General features: G+C 46.2%; 2 protein-coding genes across 3 annotated transcripts in view; both read left to right on the forward strand.

The window, feature by feature from the left end:
- LOC133665801 (uncharacterized) overlaps window positions 1-2,456 on the forward strand; it is a 77,285-nt gene extending 74,829 nt beyond the window's left edge. The window contains exon 6 of the mRNA XM_062072599.1: window positions 2,316-2,456. Coding sequence (XP_061928583.1) covers window positions 2,316-2,351 — 36 coding nt within the window. The 3' untranslated portion in view covers window positions 2,352-2,456. The remainder of the gene's footprint in view (window positions 1-2,315) is intronic.
- Window positions 2,457-2,515: 59 nt separating this feature from the next.
- LOC107998096 (rho GTPase-activating protein 20) overlaps window positions 2,516-16,579 on the forward strand; it is a 92,354-nt gene continuing 78,290 nt past the window's right edge. For both annotated transcript variants that reach the window (XM_017057122.3, XM_062072588.1), the window contains exon 1: window positions 2,516-2,830. In XM_017057122.3, the coding sequence (XP_016912611.1) occupies window positions 2,522-2,830 (309 nt within the window). In that variant the 5' untranslated portion in view covers window positions 2,516-2,521. The remainder of the gene's footprint in view (window positions 2,831-16,579) is intronic.

Raw genomic sequence — 16,579 nt, forward strand, 5'->3', positions numbered from 1 at the left:
GAATTTATTCAACCTTTCCACCTGTGAAATTTAACCCTCGACCGAGGGAAGAAACACGAGAGACGAAATTTTCATTCACGGCTTCCTTCCTCTATTTTATTCCTCGCCCATAAAGAAGAAAGAAACGGGGAAACGCCCCGTGAGACGAGATTCGGTCGAGGTTTAATTATTTCATATACGTCCAACAGGTAGGCAAGTAGGATAAGGCGTATGTGTTTCTAGTTGCACGTCTCTTGCGTTTTATCGCATAGGTGAATCGCGACGCGGGACAAGTAGACTTCCGCGAGACGAGTCTATGCGAGAGGAGACGAGAAAGACGAAGAATGAAGATGAGAGGAAGCGTGGAGAGCGATTTAACCGCGCGTGTGTACTCGTCGGGGTTTGTTACGAATCTCGATCGTGTTGGATCGGGATCTCCCGTAATACGGATTCTCACGGATGCTCTTCGAGCGAGATAAGAAGGAAGGGCAAGGATAAGGAATCGAGTTAATTACGCGTGTAAATGAATAACGACAAATACGGAAATATCGAACCTTTTGAATTTTGGTTCTCGTTTCTCGAACGTTCGATATCGTTGGAAGTCGATTCGAATGGTTGCGTCGATTCTCGAGACTTGCATCGTCCTTGAAATCGGCGAGTTACGTTGATTATCGGCTGGGGATCGCTCGACGCGATCCTCGATGAGAATCATTGGAAGGTCGCACACCCCGTTAACCCCGTCCACGAGAGGAATTCTTTTTCTCGATCTACTCTCGTTTTGCACCTCTCGTTGCTTTCGTCGTGGAAGCTGCGGCGTCCCCGGCATCCTCTCGTTGTGTTCCGCACGACTACTCTCCATTTATCGCGTCCGACATGCGAGGAATATCACCGCGAAGCAACCGAGAACCAGTCATCGTGCCATTAATTAGCCGGTTGACGCCTAGAAACAGGAATTCATTCCGGGGTCAGGTATTATCAATTGCTTTTATCGTTGGCCGAGACCGTTACGGCGGGACACGTTTCGCCGGTTGCAAATAGAGTACGATGCACCCTGCGGTGCATCCACTGTAGCCGGTTATATATACGCGAATCTTGGAAAATCAATTATTAATTTCTTCTCCTTTTTTCCTTCTCCTCTCGAAAAACCCGTTCCATCCGTTTCCTTCGACGTCAACGTAAGAGCGGAGCGGCCGTATCGATCGTGTGGACGTAAACGTAAGCCCGCGTAAACGCGTTAACGCGTCCAACGACGAACTGGAGATGACGGAAGACGGGGAGGGGATGGATGAAAATAGAAAAATGAGGCGTTATTAGAAAGAACGTAGGATAAAATAGAAGGCTTCGAAACGAACGGGTGTTCACCACTCGCTCTTCTTCGTTTCCCGAGAGAGGAACGAACGACGCGTAAGGCCCGAAGGAGAATAAGTCCCGATCGCCATGGTAACCGGTGACTCGGTCTCGCGGCTGGCCGCCGTAGATCGTCAAACTTCGATCCGGTTCGTACGGGCTCGCCCGTACTCGGGCATTTCCGTGGAAGCCGAGGCCAACCGGTCGGCAGACGCAGTCACCGCGCGACCAGTTCGATTCCGCACGTAGCCAGTGATCGATGCTCGTGGCGTGTGTGTGTGCCGCGTCGCCTCGCGTTCACGTTCAATCCACGGAATCGTATCTTCCTCCCGTGTGTTGTTGTCACGTTTCACTGGAACTGCGCCGCGATTCGTTTCGCGTGCAACCTCCCGTTTTCTGCAACTTGGAGCTTGGAACGAGAGAGGAAGCCGCGAGGGGGAACGAGCGGATGCGCGAACAACGTTGCAGGGAAGCGCGAATCGCGGAGGAAAGAAACGGTGCGCTTTAGACTACCGCTTTTAAACCGTGTTTGCGAGAGAGCGCTGCTACGCTGCCCCAAGGCAAAAATACCTGTGCGCCTGGTTTCGAGTCGATCCGGACCCTCTGATACGTCGCTTTTCTCTAACCGACGAAACGTGCCGCCGGTGGGCGTACGCGAACACGCGTAGAAAACGAGCGTATTGCGTCGCCAACGAGACTCGAACGGACCACCGTTCCAATCCCCCTATCTCGCTTAACGACGTAGCAGTTTGTGTTTATTCGGTCACCGATTTCTTTTTCTATCGCGCGTTATCTCGCGCCTCTCTGTCCATCCGTATCGCGTTTCGAACGAGGCGAGGCTTGTGTTTTCTTTTTTTTTTCTTCCTCCTTCCCGACGACCACTCTGTTGTATCAACAAACAGACAGAGAAAGAGAGAGGGAGAGAAAGAGAGAAGGAGAGTGTGTATTCGCACGCGAGGCAAGTGTGTGTACCGCGGTATCCGTTCCAGGAACCACCTGTGGATTTCGCGCGAAGCATCGAGTGACGGAAAGTGCATACGTACGTTATAACTGTCCCCGCGGTGGAGGAGGAGAACACCCCGTGCATGTTGGCACGAGGTGAACTCGTCGCTCGAAGGCCCGGCCCGTGCGAACGATCATGCCGATCAAGTCCGAGTGAGGGAGTATCGTTTCGATCGCGGGCAAAACAGGTCGAATGATGACCATGTTCGGGACCCTCGTCCAGAGGCTCACCTCGCCGGTGACCTCGCCGACGAGCCCTCGACGTCGTTTCAAATCTCCGTCCCGTTGGGAGGTGCAGAGCGACCCGGAGGACGATCCGGCCGCTCCGGTCCGCAAGTCGAGGGCCAAGCATTTGCTGGATAAGCGCAAGAGCAAGAGCAGGGCGCGAGCTTTGAACGTGCATTCGGAACAAGTGCAGATGTGCAACTCCGGATGGCACGACGCCGCGTTTCCGCCGCTTCGTGGTACCAAGAGTCTCGGCAGGCTCGACGGTATGAAAGAGGTGAGTCTCGATTATTATTTTCTTTGCTACGCACATCTTATGGGAATAGGATTCCTCGAGATTGCGGTGTTGCGTAATATTATAATAAAATTAAGCAAGGTGGCGGGGTATACGTCGAAATTCCTTTGGCGTGTCGTCACGTAGCGTGTAACTCGCGCAGGTTGCGGGGAATTTCGTGGAGACGAAGTTCGATCATGGCCGAACAAGAAGCGTTTCATATCGATTTGCCTCTCGAGAGGAATCGTTGTTAAAAAGTTTAGTTGAACCTTGAGGAGAATTTCGAAGCGGTGGATGGTGTCGCGCGATATTATTATATCGCGCACGTGTTTTATACGTTTCTTCGATGCAAATCTATTAACTCGGTAATATCTCCGAGTCATTCATAAGTGCGTCGAATCGAGTTGACATTTGATTTTTCTCGGTGTAACGTTACCGATTAAACTGCGCATTTTTTTACGCAAATTCGTATTCGAACAAGAGTATAGAGGTAACGAGTTTTTCTTTTTCTCGAATGCATTTTTGGCGGACGCGTACGGGCCGTTGTACCATCCATACGCGCTTTCGAAATTTGCTCGGTAAAAAATGTCCACTCGAAAAAATGCCCACTGATCGCGAAATATTTAAAAATCGCCAACGAACGAACGAATTTTCGAATCGGTCGAGACGAAATGTTATTGTTACGTTACAATAATACGTTCTAATAGAGTAGGTAACAGGAATTTCGAGGCCGGAGTTATTCCGCGAATTCGAGAATGATAGTAAACATACACATCGTTGTATGTTTCCATCGTGTGTAATACGTGTCTATGCCGCGCGTTTATCGCCGATAACGTCGAGTGCCGCGATCGAGAACGGGTTCCTCCGTCTCCCGAGTCGCCGAAATCACGATCTCCGTAGATGAAGATTCGAGAATTGGGGATATCGGGATTCGCGCGATCGGAATTAATTGGAATTGAGGGGAGGGAAGGATAAGCGTTGTTCTTTTCCATGGGTTTTTAATTAAACTTAAACTTCACGGCGCGAGGTGCCGCGCAACCTGATTACATAATTGCATCGCAACGTAATACCAGTTTTTAGACCGGTGTTTTTTTGCGTTTTTAACTCGTTCAGCCGCGAGTTTCGCTGCTGTAATCCGCGCTCGCTCGTGATTATGTAGGCGAGCGTTAATGAGTTTTTGTTTTTCTTTTTCGTCTTTCCCCTTCTCCCTTTTCCTTTTTCCTTCCTTTTCCTCGAAAATGTTGGAGCCGCGGCCATTACCTCCTCATCGCATCCGTGACACGATCGTAGCGACGTGTAACCGGAACACCGGATAGGTGGGGGGGAAAAAGAATAAAAGAATCACGGAGCGAGCGGAATTTCTCGCTACATAGGCGAGACGAGGCTCGTGTGCACGCGCGCGCGTGTGTGTTTACCTCGATACTTGGAACAGATCCGATGATCGTTATCGACCGTTTTCGTCGTATATTATCTGAGACTACGATAAACCACGTTCGCAGTTGGGAAAATTAGCCACTTTTTTTGCTCCCTCCGAAACAATTGCGTTAATTTACACTGGACAAAATGGATCGAGGAAGGGATTGAAATGGAATCGAAAACTTGGGATTGTTAATAATTAAATGTTCGGCGTGGATTCGTTCGATCGTAAAATCGTAGCACGAAACGAATTTCCCGAACGATTCCTCCGACTTCCTTCCGCGTAACGACGCTTCAAACGATGAAAAACGGCGATTCGTGGTGCGTAACAGTCGTATAAATCGGCAGCTTTCACCGAGCATCGTGATAGCCACGTCTCCCGTAACTCGAGCAAATTGTACTCTCTCCTTCTCTCTCCCCCCGAACAGCGAAATTGCGGGTAGGAAGAGGAGATGATACTCGGAAAGAGAGAGAGAGAGACGGTGGGTGCAGAGCGGCCATTAACTGTCGTCCATGGAGGTGGTGCGTTTCGTAATTCGACGAAATTGCACGGTTTTAACGACTCGGTATTTGAACGACGACCTTTTGCGCGTTTCTCTCCCCGGCGCCACACACGGGGGACCAAAGAAATATATAAATACGCGCGTGGATCGGCGGCGGAGCATTAAGACCCCCGAGTAAAAGGTTGGACGTTGCCAAATGCTCGTAATTCGAGCGACTCTTAACTCTTAACGACGACAACGCTCTCTTTCGTCCTTCTTTCTCTCCTCCACTCTCGCGCGAACGACCCACCTCTCTTCCCCCTCCTTTTTTTTTCCTTTTATATATATATATTTTTCTTTCGCCGGGGAAGGCCGCGCACTCCAAGTGGCATTAATTTCTTCGAGGAAAGAGGAAGAAGACGGATATCATCGAACGCGTGTAGAGCAACGCAAAAGCCGCAGCCCTTAACGACGACGCTCTCCAAGCGTCTCCACCTCCCTTTTGGAGAACACCGTTCCTCCAAAGGGAGGAGGAAAGGAGGAGATCGGAGGAGAAACGCGTTGTCGAGAGCAGGGCTCTTGGAAGACCTCGACGAAGATAGGGATCTGGCGGGGCGCATCTAGTTAAATCGCGGTGCATACGGAAGGGGGAGGGGATCTCTTCCTCGAACTCGATCTCGGTGTATAAGGGAGACACGAGGAAGTTCCGGGCCGGGCTCTCTCTCTTTCTCTCTCTCGAGATCAGATAAGATCGAAGATCGGTGGTGATGGAGCACGGTAGCCGAATATCCTCAACATCGGCCCTCTGAGCGAATGCTCGATTTTTTCGTTCGCGCGAGGTCCTTGAACGCGGCCAGTCCTTGAACCATCTTCCCGAATAGGGAATGCGTGCCGATTCTGTCCGAGAGAAATTCCTTCCCTCGCGTTTCGAACGAGGATCGGGTGATGGAGGAAGGGATGGGATGGAATCGAAGGATTTTCAATCTCTTTCATCGATACTCTTCGATCGGATAAGAATGCTTATCGAGGTATAGAAGTTGTTTGTACAGCAGTGTGTCGATCGAAAGATCGGCCGCGTTACTTCGTTTTATTTCTTCTACGATCTCGATACAATATCATTTTTTTTTTTTTTACGGTGTAAGTATATCTGAAGACGGTGGAGAAGGAATTGAGTAATCGAGAGAATTTTAAGAAGCGTTAAGAATCGGCGCCGGCGGTATAAGGCGACTAAAATTCCTGCTCGATTGGAAAGCAAGCTCGCGAACAGGCCCGTTGGCCCTAAGGCTCAAGCGCATACCGAAACTCTGAATCAAGCCTCGTTTTCGTTCCCCCTGTCCTCCCTATGCTTAGATACACGCACACGTCCAGGACCGTTGATCGTTATCGCAACGATACTCGAGTGATATTATCGCACGCTTGAGATTCGCAGGAACTTTGAAAATTCATAAAAATTAACGACTCCTTCCCGATCCCTCTAATTTCCAATCCAGAAGGGGAAAAAAGGAGAAAAGGAAAGGAGAGGAAATCGTGAGCGATGCGCTCCCTTCACGATGATTTACGCTCGAGCCAGGGCTAAACGCGAAACGAATGACGAGAGGAGCCATCAATTTCGAATATATCAGAAGGGATTAGTCGAAAATGTGTGGCGGGTTTGCCGCTGGCGTTGCGTTTTTTATTCGCCAGAAATCCGCGTGTTGCCTTTTCTACCGCTTTGGGACGAGCCAGTTCCCCGCGGGTGTCCCCGCCATTGTTCGGACGAATTCGAAAAGACGTGGCAGAAAAAGATGCTAATTGTGAATATGAAAATCGCGACGGGGGTGTTCACCCATCAGGTTTCGTTCTTTACGAGAACGAGCATGCCTCCTTCTCTCTTTCTCTCTTGCGAGACTTGCGATTTTCTTCTTCTTATTTTTCTCCTTCTCTCTCTCTTTCTCTCTTTTTTTTTGCATCCCTTAACATTCGCTCGGTCGAAGGAGTTATGACGAGTTGACCATTCCCGAAGCCACGAAGATTTCGTAGAAAAACGAGTCTTGTTAATGGCAAAAAGCTGGAGAGAGAGAGAGAGAGAGCGAGAGGTTCTCTCGAAAACGTTTCGACCGTGACATTCCCTCGACCTGTCCTTGATCCTTCCTAGAAGATGCTAGATCTTCCCATCGAGAGCGTTGTTTAGATATAAATGGCCATGAGAAATGGTGGAAAGGGCAGAAGATGATAAAAATATGTAACGCGCATATTTTATCGCGAAGTTTCGATCCTTATCCTTTAACCATTCCTCCCTTAACCCCCTTCCTTTTTTTTCTTCCCTGTAATTAACCATCCTTCGCGTTAGCCTCTCCCTTCATCGATCCTCGCGAGAGATATCACGTGAGATCGGTCGCCCTCTCTATCCGCAATTTGTTTTTCGCACGACGTTTGCTTTTTCTCGCCTCGGCATTCTTCCCGCCTCGATTCTCGATTGCATTTTGATCGATGAAACGAAGCCGTGTAACCGCTTCACCAAGAGTACCAAAGCGTATGAATAATTAAACGAGCCGTGACATTAGCCGCGTTATCAGAATGTAAACACATCGGGGGAAACGTGAAGTGGTTCGCTAACGTGATACGTGCAACGATATACGCGTCGACCTGTTGTTCCCTTCTGCCACGCTGTTTCATTGCCAGCGTAAGATTTCTTTTTTTATCTAACCTTCTCCTCTTCCCGATCAATCCGATATTTCGACAGGCGATAAATTAACAGATAATCGAAATTCGTAAGGATTTTTACGGAAAGTTTTAAGAGATATCTAATTTCTTTAATTGCGCGTTTTCGTTTCGATTCGTTTGCTTTCGATTTTTCCCTTTTCCCCTTCCACTCGCTCGCAAAGGCGCGTGGCGAATATAAAATATCAAAGCGAATGAATGGTCGCGTTACACCTGACCATTAGGGCGTGCTATTAGGGGAGTCCCAAAGACTTATCGTTCGCGGCCAGGGATCGTTTCGTTAACGAAGCTAACCTCTTCTCTAAAACGACACGCCTTCGTTGGAGAATGGAAGGGAAAGGGGGGAAAAAGGGAGGAGGAATGTTGGCACTCGAGCAGCCCCGGGATCGTTAACTGGCGGGGAAACGTAATCGCGGTAATGATCGCAATTAAATTCGTGGCAATTCTCTTCTTCGACTCTGGCTCTCCTCTCTTCCTCTTTGCCCTCTCGTTAAGGTGTGCATCGTGATTAAGGAAGCGTGGTGAATCCGTTTGTTTCGTTTCCCGATGCGATCCAATTTATTCTTAAGTAATTAATAGTTGCTACCGAATACTTTTGCAAAGAATTTTTTTATTTTTTTCCCCTCCCTCCTTTAAAAAGCGTTCTCTTTCCGTGAGTATCCCGTCGTCGAAGATATTATTCGTAGCGGAAGCGAGGCATAATTGAAATTAGAAGCTAGAGAAAACGAAACCACCTTTGGGACTGTGTGTTGTCTTGGGGAACCACGTGAAATGTCGTCGTTCCAATTATATACAGTTAGATTTAGCGCATTCGATAAGACGAATGCCGGGGCTACGTTTCTCTTTTTCAACGTTTAAATGGGATTTCGTGGACAAGAGTCGGTTAGTCGGTTAGTCTCGCTTCTTCTTCTTCTTCTCCTTCCCCTTCGATAAAGCGAGCGGTCTTTCGAGCACGCTTTTATAAACCGAGCCTTTTGAACGCGAGCCCGTTTCCGCTTCGAGAAACGGACATTCACGGGCACAGACACTTTCATTCAGGCATACACGTCGGAGGCCCGAGTTTTGTATCTTCTCGTGGGGTGGAAGGATACAAATGAAACGAGGGAAGAGGACGGCGATCTTTTTTTTTTTCGTTCATTCTTTAACTTTGTATCCTCGTATTTATAAAAACTTTCAATTTCTTCTTCCCTCGTTACATCGAATCTTCTGTTATACTACAATTTTGTCGTAAAAAATTTTCGTGGATAATATCAAATCCGTCGACGGTGTGGGATAAACGATAGGTCCGGATGGTTAATCCCAAATGGACGAAACGATTGCACAATTCCAAGTTTGTCGAACTTTCCTCGAAATAATACACGGTTGGTTCGTGGACTTTGAAACATGGATCGCGAAGGGGGAGGTGGAGTTTGGACGGTAATTGGCCGGCACAGGGGCACGAACGGTCCGTTAGAAAACAGCAACATCATAAAGCATTCTTTCATTACGGAATCCAGATGGTATCTTATCCGAGGCGTGCTCCCATAATTCAATTCACCGGTCTCCCACAGGTTTCGTGCGAAACTCCTCGCCTCGCAATCGCGGGCCGCGATTTTCTTCAATAAGGCTGGCGATGCACAATGCGCGACGATGATGTCGGGGATGGCAAATGGAGGAAGAAAAGCAGCCTCGGCCGATCGATCGTATATCTCGTCGATTGCGCTTCGCTCTCGGAACAATCGAGCGATTTACCGAGCATTGAATCGTTTCCTTGAATATTTATCAAACGATGTAAAATAGGATATATAAATTGATGGCGATCATACGGGAAAAATATTTGGCCTTTATAGGAGGAATACGTGGCTTTCCATTTGTATTCTATTAGATTGTAGATAGTTATTGGCCAAATTGATGAACGGTTCGCCGAATTTAAATCGAAATTAAATTCATGGCGAGCGTAGAATGATTTTATAATAACGTTCGTCGAAACGAGCGGTGTTCCGTGATGACGATGACGTCGTGAACGAACCGCAAGAATTGATCGTTTTATTTGTCTTCTTTTTAAGGAAAATTAAAATTCCAATGTCTCTTTTAAGCGCGTCTTATAGAGTGTAATTTCGCATGAGTCACCGATAACCCGGGTACTCGCTAATCGCTGGAAGACCTCTGCCAACGTTGTACAGGAGGATCGTGTACACACGAAGAACGGGCTCCGCTCGCCAGGTGCTTTCACCTAAATGGAAGGAGGGAACAATGAACGTGGAAGGGTCAGTAACTGCGTAACGAAAAGACGGAAAAGGGAGCGCGAGTCACCGTTGTGTTGTGTAGGCTTGACCAGCAGTAATGCAGTGAAAACGAGGTCTTAACGACCTCGACATTAAGCCGGGTGCCGTCGTGTCTTCATTCCCCTTCTCCCCCTTCTCCCTCTCTCTCTCTCTCTCCTTCTTAACTCGTTGTTCTAGCATGATTGTCGGCTTGTGTCAAAGATCCACGACCCGGAGAACGGAGGGGTTCGGGTTAAACGAGGAATTAACGTCGAGCCACCGGACGAAGTGGATGAAAACAAGCTTTTACGATAGTCTAACAGACACGATTTAAAACCAGAGGTGGTGAAATTGTCGAGAGAAATCGTGATTTGCGTGTCGTTTTTACGGCACCTGTCGACCTCTTATCCTCGTGATCTATTTAGAATCGAACCTTTTCACGGCCTTTTTTTTTCCTTTTTTTCATTACGAAATGCAGAAACGAGGATTCGTGTTAAAAGTAACTTGAGATTCTCTCTTTCATAATCGAACACGAAACGACCGCGCTCGATTCGAATCGCGCTTGCGTTGTCGACATTCCTCTCGACGTCCACGGAGAATATGTTGCGTCGAGGGGTGCAGCTTCCTTCAAAATATATCTTAATTAAAGATCGGACATGTTCGCGGAGAGGAGCGTTCCATTTGGCGGGGGAACATCTCGTGGGCTCGGATTAATCGCCGCCTCGCGCGACGAAATATTATTTTCGCCTCGCTCGCGACGTTCGACATGCATGCTCGGCGAAATTACAACCCGGTGAAACGCTTCGCGCTCCAAGCATCCGAGGTACCGTTATCGAGCTGGTGAACGTCGAGCAAAATCCTGGATGACGACTCCCGCTGCCGCTGCTTCTGTTGCCTTGTGTCCAGTGTCGTTCCTTCCTCCTTGGACGTGTTTCTAATCGCATCGCGGGGGAGGACCATTGTTTCGTCCTTCCGGGAAAAATTGGAGAAGGGGAACGGAAGGATGGGACTCTCGATCGCGATCATTCGCTCGTGGACGCGTTTGGTATTTGTTACTTTTAACAAACGAGAATTTAACCCTTTGCGCCTCGAAAAGGGAGTTTTGTGTGGGAACTCGAACGACTTATGCGTTAGATCTCGTTATTTTTTATTAATAAGAGCGCGGTATTAATTCGTAAATAGATTCCTTGGTTCTTTATTTCTTTAAGAAATAGATAAAATTATTAATCATTTCGAGTTGTTACTTGGCTCGATTGAAAAAAGTCGTCGAGCGCAAAGGGTTAATAATTTTGGTTATTTTTTTATTTTTTTGAAATATTAATGGTTGATTCTGATCATTGTTCTCTTATTAGATTGAATAATTATAGGACGAATATTTCGAATAATTTTATATGAAAAGTCGAGGGTGTCGCGAGGTGAACGAGCCGAGAATGCGATACGAGACACGGCTTACTCATCGGCTTATTATTCGCGGTATCGATTTTACCGCATACCTCGGCTGTCTATTATTATCTCACCAGTTGACTACCTTCTCTGTTTATTAATTATACCGATTGTAGCAAGCTTATCTGTATTTTATATTCCAGCTCGTGTTCTTGTCTTCTGTTCGTCGAGTCATATTCTAATCGCGTTCAACAGATCGGCATTCCGAACTTTGTTGCTTGAAATTTACGACGTATGAATCGGACAGCTGACCCTGACGATGAACTATCGTCCCATTCTTTTCCATCTAATGGAAATAAAAAAGAAAAATATTTAAAAAAAACACACAAATTCTCGACGATGCGCGCGAACCTTCTAAATTATCGAGCCGGAACGAAGAATCGATTTCTCTCTGGTTCAACTGTGACGAAGGGTAAATAATTAAATTAAAAACCGAGAGCCAGATGGAGTCAAGACGAAGGCTAAAACGAAAAAACCGCGGAAGATGGAATCACGTAGCGAAGCGCAATCGAGAAAGATCGGCTCTCGAGAGGCTGAATCGGATGGAAATTCGAAGGTGCCAGCCGCGATATATTATACAGCGAACACGATTTTAGACCCGGTACTTTATTGGCTATTAGTTTGATTTGCGGTAAGTGGCTCGTTACGCAATGAATACCATCGATTTCCTGCCGCGGGTGCACCGCGGCCCTCTCCTACCTCGAACTCGATAAAATCGATCGGTATCTCGATCTTGTACGGCTGCCCAAGAGCGTATTAGCACCGATCTAGTTGCTCCTCTTGCCTCGCCACCTTCCCTCTCCCCCAGCCCTCGATCCACCATCGCGATCCTCGATCGCACCGCGGGACATGCTTAATTCGAATTACGCTAATTGACGAGATACGAGCCTCGTACCTTGCCTCTCCACTCTCCATTCTCTCTTTCTCTCTTTCTCTCCTTTCCACGTGGGGTACGTGCACGCTTCCACCGGAAACGGAGAATGAAGTCTTCGCTGGCTCTAATTCGATCGAGCGGATTAGATACCGGAGCGCGTAGCCGCGGGCAGGCAGCCTGCCTGCCTGTTAATCCGCGTTATATTTTCGTTCTTTATTGGCTGCGCCCGATATTGCTAACTGTGGTGGTTGTGTGGCGTATATGCAAGGCGGAGGATGCACGTGAATACAACGTAGTATCGCCTCTGGAGGAATGGATCGTAAATATTCGATATCGCGATCGGGGAAACGAAGAAGTGGTATTGCAAATTTTTCTGTTTCTTTTTTTTTTTTTATTAAGTTAGATTTCCGCTCGGATTATCTTCCATTTCAAAGGGTGTAAGAGTACGTACGCACGGTTGATTATTATGCGTATCTGGATTTTGGTTTTTCACGTATATATATATGTATATCTTTCGATTACACGGTAATTTGATTGAAGATCGTAGCTTCGAGGGATTAAGTTTCATTTCGTTCCAAAGAAACAATATTCCTTTTGCGTATACGTTCGATGCGAATATTTTTGTCGATATACATTATAATCGATACCCGCCGTCCGTTTTCTCTTTCACTTTTCCTCATTCTTTCGAACGACGAGTTTTTGAATGAATCAAAACGTAATCGAATCGTTTATAAAATGTACGATCATCGATATATTAATAAATATCGATGATCGAGCGACGCTTGCTCGATCTGATATTGGAGGAGAGTATTGGACGCTGCAGACAGGACCTTGTTCCACGCGGCCCTCGGGAATGCCGATGGTTCCGGTTCTGATTCATTGTCGCGTCGTGCGTATATATCTAGACGCCGGTGCCTCCGTCTCTGATGCGTGGGTTGGCACGCACGCAGACGCGTGCAACTTGACCGGCCGATACATATTTGCTGGTTGAACGGCGGAGAAAGAGAAAGGCCGTCGTTATAATCGGATGAGGAGAAAAGGAGAGGGGGAGGAAGAGGGTCGAAGAGAAGTAACGAGCATGCCTATTCGCGCCATTCATATTTCCTGGAACACGAGACTCCTCCGTGGAACGTTTCATTTAACGCGTTATCCCCCCTTCTTACCGAATTCGTTGTCTCTCTGTTATTTCGATCGTGTCGAAATTCCTAACAATGTTTAATTCATCTTGTTCAGTTCCTCTCTTCTGGAAACTTACGCTATCATCCATTCACAGTTGCAATATCTTCGCTCAATTATGTAGAAATGACTAATTAAGTTCCTTTTAAAAGTCCTCACTCTAAATATACAAGTATAATACATCCTTTCCACTATCTTGTAATATCTTTGGTAAATATTCGCTCTACTGGAAATAGATGCTATATACCCTTTTCCTTTTTATTCGAAGCCAAACTCCTTTAGTTTGTTTTTTTCGTGATATTCTCAATGTAGTCCCTTTCCTTGTTACGGAACTCGCACAACTCGCGACGCGATGTCTCTCGGAGTAGCCTTCTCTCAAGAATCATCCTCCTCCCTTTCGAGAGTATGCTCATTTGCGGCGCACCCTGCTCGCGTCGTATTACAAGCGTCGTATTCCAAGCCACATGTCGAAATCCCATAGACGATTCCGCGCCATTGTTTGCAAACACCTACGAGCGGGTATTTTCCTTTCGCGCGACGTCTTCCAAGGCGATCCCCGGCCGGTGAGCCAGATGATCCGATCATTAGGGAGTCGAGACGCGTCTCTTGATCGACCGAGCTGATAATCCGTCGGTCTACGCCTGTCTTGGGGCGGGAGGGGGGCTTTATCGAGCTCGATGAATCGAGCTTTTTGACCCGTTGTTGCGCCTTCGAGCCATCGGAATTATTACGAATCGGTATCAAGGATTCGCGATTAATCGATGTTATTTGAAATAACGAGTTTGCCTAACATTTTATTTCGTTCTTTTTTATAATATGAGACATATTTTTTACTTTACGGTCGAGGAATTGGAAGAAATGGAACCTGAACGGAGATTTTTTTCGTACGTTTCAAATGTTTGTAAGAGAAGTTGCGTGGATTAAGTATTGGGACATTTTGCGTATTTATAGATGTTGTTAGAATTTCCCAGTAGTTGCAAGGTTCCAAGGCTCGGTTCTCGCCAAGAATCTCTCACGAAACCGCTATAAAACCGCTCCTCGCATTCGTAACACGCCTCGACTCTCACCAACTCCCCGGATTTCGTTCAAAAACAGGCGAAAGATCGTTTCGACGGAATTACGGATTCGCGAAATTTCGAGAAAAAGGGGGAAAAAAGCAGCGCGAGAATGTCGAACGAGCGTGTCGTTGCGATCAAAATTCCCAGTTCGCTACTCGCTCGTGATCTTCTTACGTGATCGGCGAAAGCAACGAAAAAGAGGGAATTTGAATTTGAGTTTCACCTTTCGAGAAAGAACTGGTTGGGCAAAAGAAAAGAGGAACCGCGGTGTTGGTTGTCGAACAATTATCGCTATTATTACATCGGACACGTGCCGATCTCCGAGAATAATTCGCCACGGTTGGCTAGTAATGGGATCAAGTTCAATATGTGCTCACGAATCTTGGTGAAATTCGATACGAAAGTTCACTTTGTGGGATTCGGTTACTACTTCGGTTTGAGATAATGTTCAATTGTGCGTATTTACAGAGTACTCGGGTTATACGAGTTATTTTTGAACTCGTACAGGTATTTGTAGGATTCGGAGTAATACGTAATACGAGCGCTTGGATATTCGATAAGATTCCTTTTATATACGGAAATAATTTTCAGTTTCTATAGTAAATTAATCCTTTTAAACGGGGCAATCTCTTATATTTTCCACGATTTTATTTACCATCTTCTTTTATTTCTTCAAAGATATAGGGGAAAAATTAATGGAACATTAAATTCCTCTCGTTGCACGCAATATCGTTCGTATGGGGTTAAAGTAATTTGGAAAGTTTCCAAGAATTGATCGAACTTCGTTCGCACTCGAATACGAAATGAAAACTATCCAAAAACTATTTGATTCGAGATACTCAAAATATTGATTGAAAAGTACTTGATCCCATCGCTAGCACGCGTTGCTCGAACGTGTTGTACGTAGCAGCATCCTTCGCTCGCTGCCTCCAAGTATCGATCGATGATCCATCGATCGCGCGAACGATCCACCGCGGGTAGTCTCCGGCCAATATCGAGATTTATCTCTCGACATGTTCTCTCGGTCAGCATCCGTGTACGTCCGTCGCCGTTGTCGATCCTTGTACGTACACGAAATCGGGTGTGTGCACATCGCGGACCGATGAATAGATCAGGGATTGATCCTTGGGTTTTTTGCGATCGTCGAAATTGTCGTCGACATCCAGAGTTTGTCCAGTCAATCTTGATATCGATACTAGTGTTCGGATCGTGAAGGTCGATTATCCAAGTTATATTAGTCTTTGTTAAGACTTATAACAAAGTTTGGATCGATGGATCCAAATCGAATTTAAGTATATTGCATTCGAGTATCTGGATCTGAATATATATCGTCGTTTAAATCTTTTAATTGTTACGCTATTGGCACTTAAAATATAGAAAAGCAAAAAAAAAGGTTTTACTGGAATGGTTATTAATTCCACTTTAAGGCGTCGTCATCATACTTTCAATTTAAATTCATATTATCCTCAAAAAGATTTAAATCTTTTTTACTATCCGGATACTCGACTATCTATTTATACGTTATTTTCGAAAATAGACTCGAGGCTATTACGAGTATAGTACGCAAATACCGGTATAATAAGAACACTATTCCATCGTTACACGCTTTTCTACGATTCTATTTACGATCGTACTGTCGCGTACGATTCTCCAAAGCTTTCTCCAATCTACATCTCTCCGCTTTCGGTCTCGTTAAATCCGTCAGGCTCGTAAACTGATTTGTATATATAAATATGAGCCTCTGAACTCTCTCGATCTTCGATACGCGTCTGACAAACGCTTATATACGCACTCTACGATACGCGAGGTTCATGATTTAAACGCTACTTGGGGCGTGCACCGTTACACCTGAATATCTGTTCCCAACTCGCTCGCCGTTTCCATCCCCTTCCCTTCCTCCTTTTACCTTATTTTCACGGATTTCTTATATCACTCTTGCGAAATAAAATCGCTTTCTATCGATGCTTCTCTCCAAGTTTCACGCCGAGGTTCTTGAATTACTTCTATCCGGAAGATCCCATGATATCTCGAGCATAATTTTACAAACGTTGATCATATGCGTGCATAAAGAAATCGATTTTAATCGTATGTGGTGTAAATATAACACGAGCAACGAAAGAAATTTGAAGATACTGAAATTCTTTCCACAAAGATACTTCAAATGAAAGGACGTTACGTACACGAAACTCGTTGTGCTTTTCATGGCACGCATACGCGATCCTCGGTGAATCACTTTGTATTTTCAAACACGCGACACGCGATTTGCTCCCCATTCTCCGTGATTCTAGGAGCGATGTAAATTGCGGTTCGATACAGCTTTTTAGCCGAGACTCGACCGACAGGTGCGACCAAGCCAATTC

This window comes from Apis cerana, linkage group LG3, assembly GCF_029169275.1.
Source record: "Apis cerana isolate GH-2021 linkage group LG3, AcerK_1.0, whole genome shotgun sequence".
NCBI classification, from domain to species: domain Eukaryota; kingdom Metazoa; phylum Arthropoda; class Insecta; order Hymenoptera; family Apidae; genus Apis; species Apis cerana.